Here is a 13,564-nt window from a genome sequence, read left to right as displayed (position 1 = left end):
TAATACAATACACAACTCAAGAACATAGCAACACCTGTCATGATTTTGTCAGTATACAGTATAGGAAATCTGTACAACAGAAAGGCTACCTAAGCAATGTTACCATAAAGGTCTCACTGGGTTCTCCAGTATGGAAGTTCCCTACATTATCCTCGAAAGTACAGGAAACGCGGTAATATAAGTCGGTCAACCAACACAGTGTAAGAAAGAGTAACAAGAAATGTCTGCACATATTACCCACACACATTATCTTAAGCTTCCTCTCTGCTAACTGTAGCCAATCACATCTCTTCATTGCATAACGTGATACGGCACAGCCAATAATACTCAACCAACATGTACATGTACATATCTGTACGAGGAATGGACCTGTAAGCTACACGTCCTTGTCTATGGAACAAGTGCGTTACATGCTAAATAATGAATATCTTATATCATTTAAAAATAGCTTGACATATTATAAACAGCATGGAAAAATAAATATGTATTTATGCCTTGGGCTGACGACGACGGTGTACCGGTCATCTCTCCTGTGTGCGGGTTATTTGTCTATTTCTTGAGGCTCGAGCTTCTGTCTGTCAGTCGTGTCTTCTTGGTTGATTCTAAGATAAAATATATCTTCTCTGCAGGTTTGCCCCGGCGATCCTTCTAGCAGTGTTGAACACCTGGATCATCGTCGAGTTCAAGCGGATCAGCCGACGGCGTCAGCTGTTGTCTAGGGGCTTGAACTGCGAGGTGTCAGCCATACCCTCACAGTCATATTTTGATGGTAACCTCATCAGCACTGTGGTGAATCACTCTCCTGTTATCAGCCGGGGAGAACCCCACCCGTCTGCCACAAAAGCTTTCAACAGTGTTATTACTAATATTGGAACCATAAACAGTGTAGGAACTACCAGTGCTCTCAAAAACACCAGATCTGTTTCTGATATTGAGACTATAAACATTACTTCCCCCAATATAGGTACTCTCAATGTTGCCAGTAACACCAGTGTCTTTACTTATGCTTCCCATAATGCTACTTCTGATACTGGAGCCAAAAATATTACGTTCTCTAGCTTACAAACTACCAACACTATCCCTGGTATGTGTACAGTGACAACACCAAGCACTGGTATGTGTACAGTGACAACACCAAGCACTGGTATGTGTACAGTGACAACACCAAGCACTGGTATGTGTACAGTGACAACACCAAGCACTGGTATGTGTACAGTGACAACACCAAGCACTGGTATGTGTACAGTGACAACACCAAGCACTGGTATGTGTACAGTGACAACACCAAGCACTGGTATGTGTACAGTGACAACACCAAGCACTGGTATGTGTACAGTGACAACACCAAGCACTGGTATGTGTACAGTGACAACACCAAGCACTGGTATGTGTACAGTGACAACACCAAGCACTGGTATGTGTACAGTGACAACACCAAGCACTGGTATGTGTACAGTGACAACACCAAGCACTGGTATGTGTACAGTGACAACACCAAGCACTGGTATGTGTACAGTGACAACACCAAGCACTGGTATGTGTACAGTGACAACACCAAGCACTGGTATGTGTACAGTGACAACACCAAGCACTGGTATGTGTACAGTGACAACACCAAGCACTGGTATGTGTACAGTGACAACACCAAGCACTGGTATGTGTACAGTGACAACACCAAGCACTGGTATGTGTACAGTGACAACACCAAGCACTGGTATGTGTACAGTGACAACACCAAGCACTGGTATGTGTACAGTGACAACACCAAGCACTGGTATGTGTACAGTGACAACACCAAGCACTGGTATGTGTACAGTGACAACACCAAGCACTGGTATGTGTACAGTGACAACACCAAGCACTGGTATGTGTACAGTGACAACACCAAGCACTGGTATGTGTACAGTGACAACACCAAGCACTGGTATGTGTACAGTGACAACACCAAGCACTGGTATGTGTACAGTGACAACACCAAGCACTGGTATGTGTACAGTGACAACACCAAGCACTGGTATGTGTACAGTGACAACACCAAGCACTGGTATGTGTACAGTGACAACACCAAGCACTGGTATGTGTACAGTGACAACACCAAGCACTGGTATGTGTACAGTGACAACACCAAGCACCACTGACACATATACAGTGACTTCCTTCACTGAAATATCCTCCTTAAGCCAAGAGAGCCGGATGGGACGCTCTCTCAGCTCCAGCAATGGCCGCCTCAGCTGGACAAATATTATGGGTGATAAGGTCCCATACCATGACAGTGCGTATAAGTCGCTACAGAATAGACATGGGGATATGTCCCCAGATCAAGGAAATGGGGATATGTCCCCAGATCAAGGAAATGGGGATAAATCAGCGGTTAGTGATGGGAAGAGAACAAGAACAAGGAATTCGGAAGGCTGGTGTACCTCGACCAGCAGAGAGAGAGTTGAGTTCATTAGTCTATCCACCATCAATCTATCAGGTATGTATATCTACCTCTACCTGGGTGGCGCCTGTTGTGCTCAAGCTCCAGTACTCGTTGTTCTTGTTGCTGTTCTTGTTGTCGTTGTTATTGTTGCTGATGTGGTTCTCGCTGCTGTTGTTGTTATGTTGTTGTTGTTGCTGCTGTTAATGTCTTTGTTAGTTGTTGTTGTCGTTGTTAATTATTGTTGTTGTCGTTGATGTTGTTCTTCTTCTGTGAGAAGTGTTATCACCCTAGCAAAATGTTATCACAGTGTTATCAGTCACTTTAGCACCATGGTACCATGTTTCCACCATGCAATCACTATGTTATCACCATGTTATCTTGTTATCACCATGTTATCTTGTTATCACCATGTTATCTTGCTATCACCATGTTATCTTATCACCATGTTATCTTATCACCATGTTATCTTATCACCATGTTATCTTGTTATTATCATGTTATCTTATCACCATGTTATCTTGTTATTATCATGTTATCTTATCACCATGTTATCTTGTCATCACCATGTTATCTTGCTATCACCATGTTATCTTATCACCATGTTATCTTATCACCATGTTATCTTGTTATTATCATGTTATCTTATCACCATGTTATCTTGTTATTATCATGTTATCTTATCACCATGTTATCTTGTTATCACCATGTTATCTTGCTATCACCATGTTATCTTATCACCATGTTATCTTATCACCATGTTATCTTATCACCATGTTATCTTGTTATTATCATGTTATCTTATCACCATGTTATCTTGTTATTATCATGTTATCTTATCACCATGTTATCTTGTCATCACCATGTTATCTTGTTATTACCATGTTATCTTATCACCATGTTATCTTGTCATCACCATGTTATCTTGTCATCACCATGTTATCTTGTCATCACCATGTTTTATCATGTTATCTTGTTATTACCATGTTATCTTATCACCATGTTATCTTGTCATCACCATGTTATCTTGTTATTACCATGTTATCTTATCACCATGTTATCTTGTTATTACCATGTTATCTTATCACCATGTTATCTTGTTATTACCATGTTATCTTATCACCATGTTATCTTGTTATTACCATGTTATCTTATCACCATGTTATCTTGTTATTACCATGTTATCACCATGTTATCTTGTTATTACCATGTTATCTTATCACCATGTTATCTTGCTATCACCATGTTATCTTGTTATCACCATGTTATCTTCTTATTACCATGTTATCACTATGTTATCACCATGTTATCGCCTTGTTATCACCATGTTATTTTGTTACCACCATTCATTTTTTTACCTATATATTAAATGTTATTATGTTATCCTATTATCACTGTTATCACAAAGTTATCCTCATGTTATCACAGTGTTATCAGTATGTTATCACAGTGTTATCAGTATGTTATCACAGTGTTATCAGTATGCTATCACAGTGTTATCCTCTGTTATGTAGTCAATTTCATATGTTATCATCTCGCTATCGCAAAGGTATCGCCATTTTTATCACCATGTTATCTTGTTATCATCTTGATATCGCCTTTTTTCACCATGTTATCATTTTGCTATCACCATATTACCTTTTTTAATTACAATGTGAACATGTTATCACCTTGTTATCACAATGTTATCCCTGTGTTATCACTTCATAATCTTGTTATCACATGTTATCACCTTGCTATCACAATGTTATCCCTGTGTTATCACTTCATAATCTTGTTATCACATGTTATCACCTTGCTATCACAATGTTATCCCTGTGTTATTTTATAATCATGTTATCACATGTTATTACTATGTTATTACTATCTTATCACCTTGTTATCATGTTATCATAATATCTGATCACGTTACTTTGTTATCAAATTGTTCTAACCATGCTATCATGATCATGTTATAAATTTTTATCACCATGCTATCATGTTATCATAATTATGTTATCACATTATGTTATTTCTATGCTATCTCTGTATTAGTACACTATTTTCATTATGCCATTTGTTTGTGTTATCATTGATATCACTGTTGTGTTATCACTGTTATCATGTTATCACCTAGTTATCCCCATGTTATATCATGTTATATATGTTATCCCTATGTTACCATATTCATATTCATAATAATAATTATAATAATAATAATAACAATAATAGTGATATTACCTGGAGTTTACCTGGAGAGAGTTTCGGGGGTCAATGCCCCCGCGGCCCGGTCTGTGACCAGGCCTCCTGGTGGATCAGCGCCTGGTATAAAATTTTGTGTTTTGTTGCAGTTGAAGGAGAAGGTGTGGCTGGAGGTGTGGCTGGAGGTGTGGCTGGAGGTGTGGCTGGTGGTGCACCTTCACGAGGTATGAGTGAACGACGCCACGACACGGAGAGACGACTGGTTCTCCTCTTGGTCTCCATCATCGTGGCGTTCTTCGTCACCAACATTCCGGCAGCCGTTCTCTCCCTGACCTTCAGCGATGACAAGAGGAACGACCTCAACTACCAGATCTTCCGCGCTGTGGCCAACAATTTGGAGTTCCTCAACTTTGGCCTCAACTTCGTCTTGTATTTCCTCTTCAGCAAGGATATCCGCAATGCCTTCATGGCACTTCTTCGGCAGACGGTTGGGAGCTTCAAGAAGCGCCTTGGAAGAGCTGGCATGAAGTATTCTGCTGATTTATGATGCTCTGGGTGTGTTGCAGCTGCTGATACAGTGATCAGCAGCTGCAGTCTGCAGCCTCTGGTACTGCGGGCCAGCACTGCTGCTAGGCCTACGGTTGCTGCTAGGTCCACAGCTGATCCTGGGTCCACGTGTTCTGCCATGTTTATGGCTGCTGCCGGGACCACGGTTGCTGCCGGGTCCACGGTTGCTGCCGGGTCCACGGTTGCTGCCGGGTCCACGGTTGGTGCCGGTCCACGGTTGCAGCTGAGTCCATGCATTATGTTGGGTTCATGCATGCTGTTGGGTCCGTGCTTGCTGTTGGGTCCGTGCTTGCTGGTGGCTTCATGGTTACTACGTAGAGCCAAGAGCTAGATTTATCACTGTGGTTGTTGGTGGTGGGGAAGAGAGGTATAAAAACCAGCAGGTGTGGTTGCAGTTAGGGCCGGATTAAGGCAAGAGTTTTTGGGGCTGTAGCCCAGGGGCCTCCACCAGCTGGAAGGCCTCCAGGGGCTGCAACCCTGGGGCCTCCACCTGCTAGAAGGCGTCCAGGGGCTGCAACCCTGGGGCCTCCACCAGCTGGAAGGCGTCCAGGGGCTGCAACCTTGGGGCCTCCACCAGCTGAAGGCTTCCAGGGGCTGCAACCTTGGGGCCTCCACCAGCTGAAGGCTTCCAGGGGCTGCAACCCTAGGGCCTCCACCAGCTGGGCTGCCTCCAGGGGCTGCAACCTTGGGGCCTCCACCAGCTGGAAGGCCTCCAGGGGCTGCAACCCTGGGGCCTCCACCAGCTGAAGGCCTCCAGGGGCTGCAACCCTGGGGCCTCCACCAGCTGAAGGCCTCCAGGGGCTGCAACCCTGGGGCCTCCACCAGCTGAAGGCCTCCAGGGGCTGCAACCCTGGGGCCTCCACCAGCTGAAGGCCTCCAGGGGCTGCAACCCTGGGGCCTCCAGGGGCTGCAACCTTGGGGCCTCCACCAGCTGAAGGCTTCCAGGGGCTGCAACCTTGGGGCCTCCACCAGCTGGAAGGCCTCCAGGGGCTGCAACCTTGGGGCCTCCAGGGGCTGCAACCCTAGGGCCTCCACCAGCTGGAGGACCTCCAGAGATTAAGTAAAAAGTATTCACAGTAACTGCTGAAGGATTATAATTAGTGTGTTATTACATCACGTATATGATGGACTGTTGACTGTTGTGGTGATTTTTTCCTTTTGAAAATATCACTGACAGTCTCACAGTACCTGTAGCCCAGGGGTCTCACAGTACCTGTAGCCCAGGGGCCTCACAGTACCTGTAGCCCAGGGGCCTCACAGTACCTGTAGCCCAGGGGCCTCACAGTACCTGTAGCCCAGGGGCCTCACAGTACCTGTAGCCCAGGGGCCTCACAGTACCTGTAGCCCAGGGGCCTCACAGTACCTGTAACCCAGGGGCCTCACAGTACCTGTAGCCCAGGGGCCTCACAGTACCTGTAGCCCAGGGGCCTCACAGTACCTGTAGCCCAGGGGCCTCACAGTACCTGTAGCCCAGGGTCCTCACAGTACCTGTAGCCCAGGGGCCTCACAGTACCTGTAGCCCAGGGTCCTCACAGTACCTGTAGCCCAGGGGCCTCACAGTACCTGTAGCCCAGGGGTCTCACAGTACCTGTAGCCCAGGGGCCTCACAGTACCTGTAGCTCAGGGACCTCACAGTACCTGTAGCCCAGGGGACTCACAGTACCTGTAGCCCAGGGGCCTCACAGTACCTGTAGTCCAGGGGCCTTACAGTACCTGTAGCCCAGGGGCCTCACAGTACCTGTAGCCCAGGGGCCTCACAGTACCTGTAGCCCAGGGGCCTCACAGTACCTGTAGCCCAGGGGCCTCACAGTACCTGTAGCCCAGGGGCCTCACAGTACCTGTAGCCCAGGGGCCTCACAGTACCTGTAGCCCAGGGGCCTCACAGTACCTGTAGCCCAGGGGCTTCACAGTACCTGTAGCCCAGGGACCTCACAGTATCTGTAGCCCAGGGGCCTCACAGTACCTGTAGCCCAGGGGCCTCACAGTACCTGTAGCCCAGGGGCCTCACAGTACCTGTAGCCCAGGGGCTTCACAGTACTTGTAGCCCAGGGGCCTCACATTGCCTGTAGCCCAATGGCCTTACAGTACTAGTAGCCCAGGGGTCTCACAGTACTTGTAGCCCAGGGGCCTCACAGTACCTCTAGCCTAGGGGCCTCAGTACCTGTAGCTCAGGGGCCTCACAGTACCTGTAGCCCAGGGGCCTCACAGTACCTGTAGCCCAGGGGTCTCACAGTACCTGTAGCCCAGGGGCCTCACAGTACCTGTTGCCCAGGGGCCTCACAGTACCTGTAGCCCAGGGGCCTCACAGTACCTGTAGCCCAGGGGCTTCACAGTACCTGTAGCCCAGGGACCTCACAGTACCTGTAGCCCAGGGGCCTCACAGTACCTGTAGCCCAGGGGCCTCACAGTACCTGTAGCCCAGGGGTCTCACAGTACCTGTAGCCCAGGGGCCTCACAGTACCTGTAGCCCAGGGGCCTCACAGTACCTGTAGCCCAGGGGCCTCACAGTACCTGTAGCCCAGGGGCCTCACAGTACCTGTAGCCCAGGGACCTCACAGTTAAGTTAATCCGGCTCTAGTTGCGGTGTGTGGCGTCTGCTAACACTATCCACTGAAGTTGCTCTCTTCTGTTATAACCACTGAGCCTACATCAAGGAATTAATATTAAGAATGAATATTTTACAGACACTACTCATGACCCTTCAACTTTTACCTAGTCAAATGTAATTAATGTTTTTTTGGTGCATTCGGTGACTCAGGGGAGGCGGTTGTACTTGCTAATTTCTTTGGATTAAAATTATTTCTCTCAGTGGCTTCTGAGGCCGTCTTCTGCTTGATGTGAGGTCTTGGGGCATCGCTTATCTTGCTGCGGTTTCAATACAATAGGCTGAATTGTTATAATGGCCATCAGGACAAGAGTCCTGTCACGGGTCTTAATTATTCAACGATCTGTTTTGAGTGATAAGAAAAAATTAGTTGAAGGCGTAATGTCAAGGCGTGTCTGTGTATCTTAAACATTGTATTTGCACTGAGCTCTGAGGAGCTTAGGGAACCTCTGGAGAACTCCGAAAACCTCTGGAGAGCTCCAGAAACCTCTGGAGAGCTCTGGAATCTTCTGGAGAGCTCTGGAAACCTCTGGAGAGCTCTGGAAACCTCTGGAGAGCTCTGGGAAGCTCTGGAGAGGGAGGTATTACAATGTCATGTTCAAGTCTTCACTAACTTGGCCAGGGAGAGTTGAAATGAAGGTGTGTAGCCCCATAGCTGTAGCTCAACCCACTGTCATATAATTATATGGGAAGAAATCATTATAAAACGTAATTACAAACTAAAAAATACCCAAAGTTTAAAAATAACACAGGAGATATGCCAGTGCTCAGGTATATCTGCTATCTTTTAAACCGTGATATATTGTCTTAGTCATATACTGGAGGGTCCCGATTATACAGCAGGTTAGGTTCCTGGCTACTGCAGGGCCCCGATTATACAGCAGGTTAGGTTCCTGGCTACTGCAGGGCCCCGATTATACAGCAGGTTAGGTTCCTGGCTACTGTAGGGCCCCGATTATACAGCAGGTTAGGTTCCTGGCTACTGCAGGGCCCCGATTATACAGCAGGTTAGGTTCCTGGCTACTGCAGGGTCCCAATTATACAGCAGGTTAGGTTCCTGGCTACTGCAGGGCCCCGATTATACAGCAGGTTAGGTTCCTGGCTACTGCAGGGTCCCGATTATACAGCAGGTTAGGTTCCTGGCTGCTGCAGGGCCCCGATTATACAGCAGGTTAGGTTCTGGGCTACTGTAGGGCTCCGATTATACAGCAGTTTAGGTTTCAGGCTACTGTACGGTTCCAATTATACAGCAGGTTAAGTTCTGGGCTACCGTAGGGCTCCGATTGTGCAGTAGGTTAGGTTCCGGGCTACTGTAGGGCCCCGATTATACAGCAGGTTAGGTTCTGGGCTACTGTAGGGCCTCGATTATACAGCAGGTCAGGTTCTGGGCTGCTGTAGGGCCCCGATTATACAGCAGGTTAGGTACCGGGCTACTGTAGGGCCTCGATTATACAGCAGGTCAGGTTCCTGGCTACTGTAGGGCCTCGATTATACAGCAGGTTAGGTTCCTGGCTACTGTAGGGCCTCGATTATACAGCATGTTAGGTTCCTGGCTACTGTAGGGCCTCGATTATACAGCAGGTCAGGTTCTTGGCTACTGTAGGGCCTCGATTATACAGCAGGTCAGGTTCCTGGCTACTGTAGGGCCTCGATTATACAGCAGGTTAGGTTCCGGGCTACTGTAGGGCCTCGATTATACAGCAGGTCAGGTTCCGGGCTACTGTAGGGCCTCGATTATACAGCAGGTCAGGTTCCGGGCTACTGTAGGGCCTCGATTATACAGCAGGTTAGGTTCCTGGCTACTGTAGGGCCTCGATTATACAGCAGGTCAGGTTCTGGGCTACTGTAGGGCCTCGATTATACAGCAGGTTAGGTTCCTGGCTACTGTAGGGCCTCGATTATACAGCAGGTTAGGTTCCTGGCTACTGTAGGGCCTCGATTATACAGCAGGTCAGGTTCCGGGCTACGGCTGTCAAGTGTAAATCTCTGTAAAGTAAAATATAGCGTTTACTTACTTTCAAATATATACAAAACCCTCACAACATGTTTACACTATCATAAATTAAGCGAACAATAGATCTAGGCCTAAAAAAATGCATGTACAGTACACACATTACTTACCTTAAAATATTTTCGTCCGTAGCTTACAGTAAGTGGTGAATATGTTTATTGTAGGAAGTCTGAATAAAAGACGAAATGCATAATTGAAAACCGCTGTATGAGCGAAACGCTGTAAGACGAAGCACTGTAAAACGAAGCGCTGTAAATTCGGGTCCGCCTGTATATAGACTTCTTAAAGCTCCGAGGACAAGGCCTTGTGGTTTGGTTTAGCGCTTCTGCTTTTTGATTATAGTAATAATTCGAGGACAAGCCATTAAGCCATGGACGCTGGTTCAGTCCCCAGTGTTCCACACATAACATCCTGTTGACACTAATATGATAAGAACTCCATTCGTTTGAATCAAATATCGATCCTTTCAAGACGTGTGTGGGTCTCTGTGGGATATATGACCTGGGGAATATTTATATATGGCCCGTAATTGTATTTATTACCTTTTATTGCTTCATAAGTGTTTATATGGCCCTATATATTGAATGTTGAATGTTGATAAAAGTTTATGTAGCTTGTTAAGTGTTTATATGAGCAGTAAATGGCCTTGGAAAGTATGTTTAACGACTTGTTAAGTATTTATATAAATTTGAGTTTGTAAGTTTGTACTTTGTCACGAACGGCTCCACACGGCTTAGTGTTGAATAACAATTATAATTTCGTGACAACTTACAACCATGTTAGATAAAAGGACACAAGTACAACTAAAGCGACATTATATTGCGGCAACGTTTCGCTCTCCAGGAGCTTTGTCCAGCCTGACCCACAAAATCGTAATGTGATTGCAAACAAACCATACCACGGGTGGGGTTAGAACCCGCTATCAGAGAATCACGAAACTCTGGACCGTTGCGATAGCCACTGGACCAGCTAGCTACAATAACCTTCCTATGGTGTAAAAATATACCTAGTTGGATAAATCTTATTGTAGCCAACTGGTCCAGTGGCTAACGCGACGGTCTGGAGTTTTGTGACTCTCTGATCGCGGGTTCTAACCCCACCCGTGGTATGGTTTGTCAAGCCTTTACAAACAATACATGGACACAGTATACATAGGCATAGAGTGAGGTGCAAAGTATAACATAAATCCATCTTTTTCCTAACATATTGTTAGTAATTCTACCATTGTTAGGACTTACAATTAATCCACAATCAGAAGAGAACACTTCGAGAATTGTTACTTAATGATGGACCATGGCTTGATGCTGGGCCATGGCTTGATGCTGGGCCATGGCTTGATGCTGGACCATGGCTTGATGCTGGACCATGGCTTGATGTTGGACCATGGCTTGATGCTGGACCATGGCTTGATGCTGGACCATGGCTTGATGCTGGACCATGGCTTGATAATGGTCCAGTAATGGACCGAAACAACATTTGAAGTCTCCTTTCCTGAGTGTACTCAGTTAGTAATTATTGAACGTTACAAGTTCTTGACTGACGAGGTTCACTTTGTTCCTTAATAACTGTGTAAATAATGATCTATTGTGGAGAACTGTGATCTATTGTGAAGGACTGTGATCTATTGTGAAGGACTGTGATCTATTGTGAAGGACTGTGATCTATTGTGAAGGACTGTGATCTATTGTGAAGGACTGTGATCTATTGTGAAGGACTGTGATCTATTGAGAAAGATTGTGGTCTATTGTGAAGGACAGTGATCTATTGTGGAGAACTGTGATCTATTGTGAAGAACTGTGATCTATTGTGAAGGACTGTGATCTATTGAGAAAGATTGTGGTCTATCGTGAAGGACAGTGATCTATTGTGGAGAACTGTGATCTATTGTGAAGGACTGTGATCTATTGTGAAGGACTGTGATCTATTGTGAAGGACTGTGATCTATTGTGAAGGACTGTGATCTATTGTGAAGGACTGTGATCTATTGTGGAGAACTGTGATCTATTATGAAGGACTGTGATCTATTGTGGAGAACTGTGATCTATTGTGAAGGACTGTGATCTATTGTGAAGGACTGTGATCTATTGTGAAGGACTGTGATCTATTGTGAAGGACTGTGATCTATTGTGGAGAACTGTGATCTATTATGAAGGACTGTGATCTATTGTGGAGAACTGTGATCTATTGTGAAGGACTGTGATCTATTGTGAAGGACTGTGATCTATTGTGAAGGACTGTGATCTATTGTGGAGAACTGTGATCTATTATGAAGGACTGTGATCTATTGTGGAGAACTGTGATCTATTGTGAAGGACTCTGATCTATTGTGAAGGACTCTGATCTATTGTGGAGAACTGTGATCTATTGTGAAGGACCGTGATCTATTGTGAAGGACTCTGATCTATTGTGGAGAACTGTGATCTATTGTGAAGGACTCTGATCTATTGTGAAGGACTCTGATCTATTGTGGAGAACTGTGATCTATTGTGAAGGACTCTGATCTATTGTGAAGGACTCTGATCTATTGTGAAGGACTCTGATCTATTGTGGAGAACTGTGATCTATTGTGAAGGACTATATGATCTATTGTGAAGGACTCTGATCTATTGTGAAGGACTCTGATCTATTGTGGAGAACTGTGATCTATTGTGAAGGACTCTGATCTATTGTGAAGGACTCTGATCTATTGTGAAGGACTGTGATCTATTGTGAAGGACTGTGATCTATTGTGAAGGACTATATGATCTATTGTGAAGGACTCTGATCTATTGTGAAGGACTCTGATCTATTGTGGAGAACTGTGATCTATTGTGAAGGACCGTGATCTATTGTGAAGGACTGTGATCTATTGTGAAGGACTGTGATCTATTGTGAAGGACTATATGATCTATTGTGAAGGACTGTGATCTATTGTGAAGGACTGTGATCTATTGTGAAGGACTGTGATCTATTGTGGAGAACTGTGATCTATTATGAAGGACTGTGATCTATTGTGGAGAACTGTGATCTATTGTGAAGGACTGTGATCTATTGTGAAGGACTCTGATCTATTGTGAAGGACTGTGATCTATTGTGGAGAACTGTGATCTATTATGAAGGACTGTGATCTATTGTGGAGAACTGTGATCTATTGTGAAGGACTGTGATCTATTGAGAAAGATTGTAATCTATTGTGAAGGACTGTGATCTATTGTGTTCATGTGTGTGTTCTTAAGATCATGTTTGTGTTCATGTATGCTCTTCTGTTCATGTTCTTGGGTTCACACATGTTCTTGTGTTCATGTATGTGTTCTTGTGTTCATGTATGTGTTCTTGTGTTCATGTATGTGTTCTTGTGTTCATGTGTTTTGTACTCACCTAGTTGAGGTTGCAGGGGTCGAGTCCGAGCTCCTGGCCCCGCCTCTTCACTGATCGCTACTAGGTCACTCTCCCTGAGCCGTGAGCTTTATCATACCTCTGCTTAAAGCTATGTATGGATCCTGCCTCCACTACATCGCTTCCCAAACTATTCCACTTACTGACTACTCTGTGGCTGAAGAAATACTTCCTAACATCCCTGTGATTCATCTGTGTCTTCAGCTTCCAACTGTGTCCCCTTGTTACTGTGTCCAGTCTCTGGAACATCCTGTCTTTGTCCACCTTGTCAATTCCTCTCAGTATTTTATATGTCGTTATCATGTCCCCCCTATCTCTCCTGTCCTCCAGTGTCGTCAGGTTGATTTCCCTTAACCTCTCCTCGTAGGACATACCTCTTAGCTCTGGGACTAGTCTTGTTGCAAAC

General features: G+C 45.3%; 2 protein-coding genes across 2 annotated transcripts in view; both read left to right on the top strand.

Annotated features, from left to right (window-relative positions):
* LOC128703498 (uncharacterized) overlaps positions 1–5,780 on the top strand; it is a 52,596-nt gene extending 46,816 nt beyond the window's left edge. Inside the window, exons 5-7 of the mRNA XM_070104703.1 lie at positions 630–1,234; positions 2,117–2,476; positions 4,750–5,780. Coding sequence (XP_069960804.1) covers positions 630–1,234; positions 2,117–2,476; positions 4,750–5,147 — 1,363 coding nt within the window. The 3' untranslated portion in view covers positions 5,148–5,780. The remainder of the gene's footprint in view (positions 1–629; positions 1,235–2,116; positions 2,477–4,749) is intronic.
* The window catches only part of LOC128703406 (uncharacterized), a 51,796-nt gene continuing 43,517 nt past the window's right edge, over positions 5,286–13,564 (top strand). Inside the window, exons 1-3 of the mRNA XM_070104702.1 lie at positions 5,286–5,366; positions 8,210–8,353; positions 11,015–11,239. Of these exons, the coding sequence (XP_069960803.1) occupies positions 5,286–5,366; positions 8,210–8,353; positions 11,015–11,239 (450 nt within the window). The remainder of the gene's footprint in view (positions 5,367–8,209; positions 8,354–11,014; positions 11,240–13,564) is intronic.

The sequence above is a fragment of the Cherax quadricarinatus genome, chromosome 93 (genome assembly GCF_038502225.1).
Source record: "Cherax quadricarinatus isolate ZL_2023a chromosome 93, ASM3850222v1, whole genome shotgun sequence".
NCBI lineage: Eukaryota > Metazoa > Arthropoda > Malacostraca > Decapoda > Parastacidae > Cherax > Cherax quadricarinatus.
The sequence above is the reverse complement of the archived record's forward strand: the minus strand, read 5'-3'. Positions and strand labels throughout refer to the sequence as shown.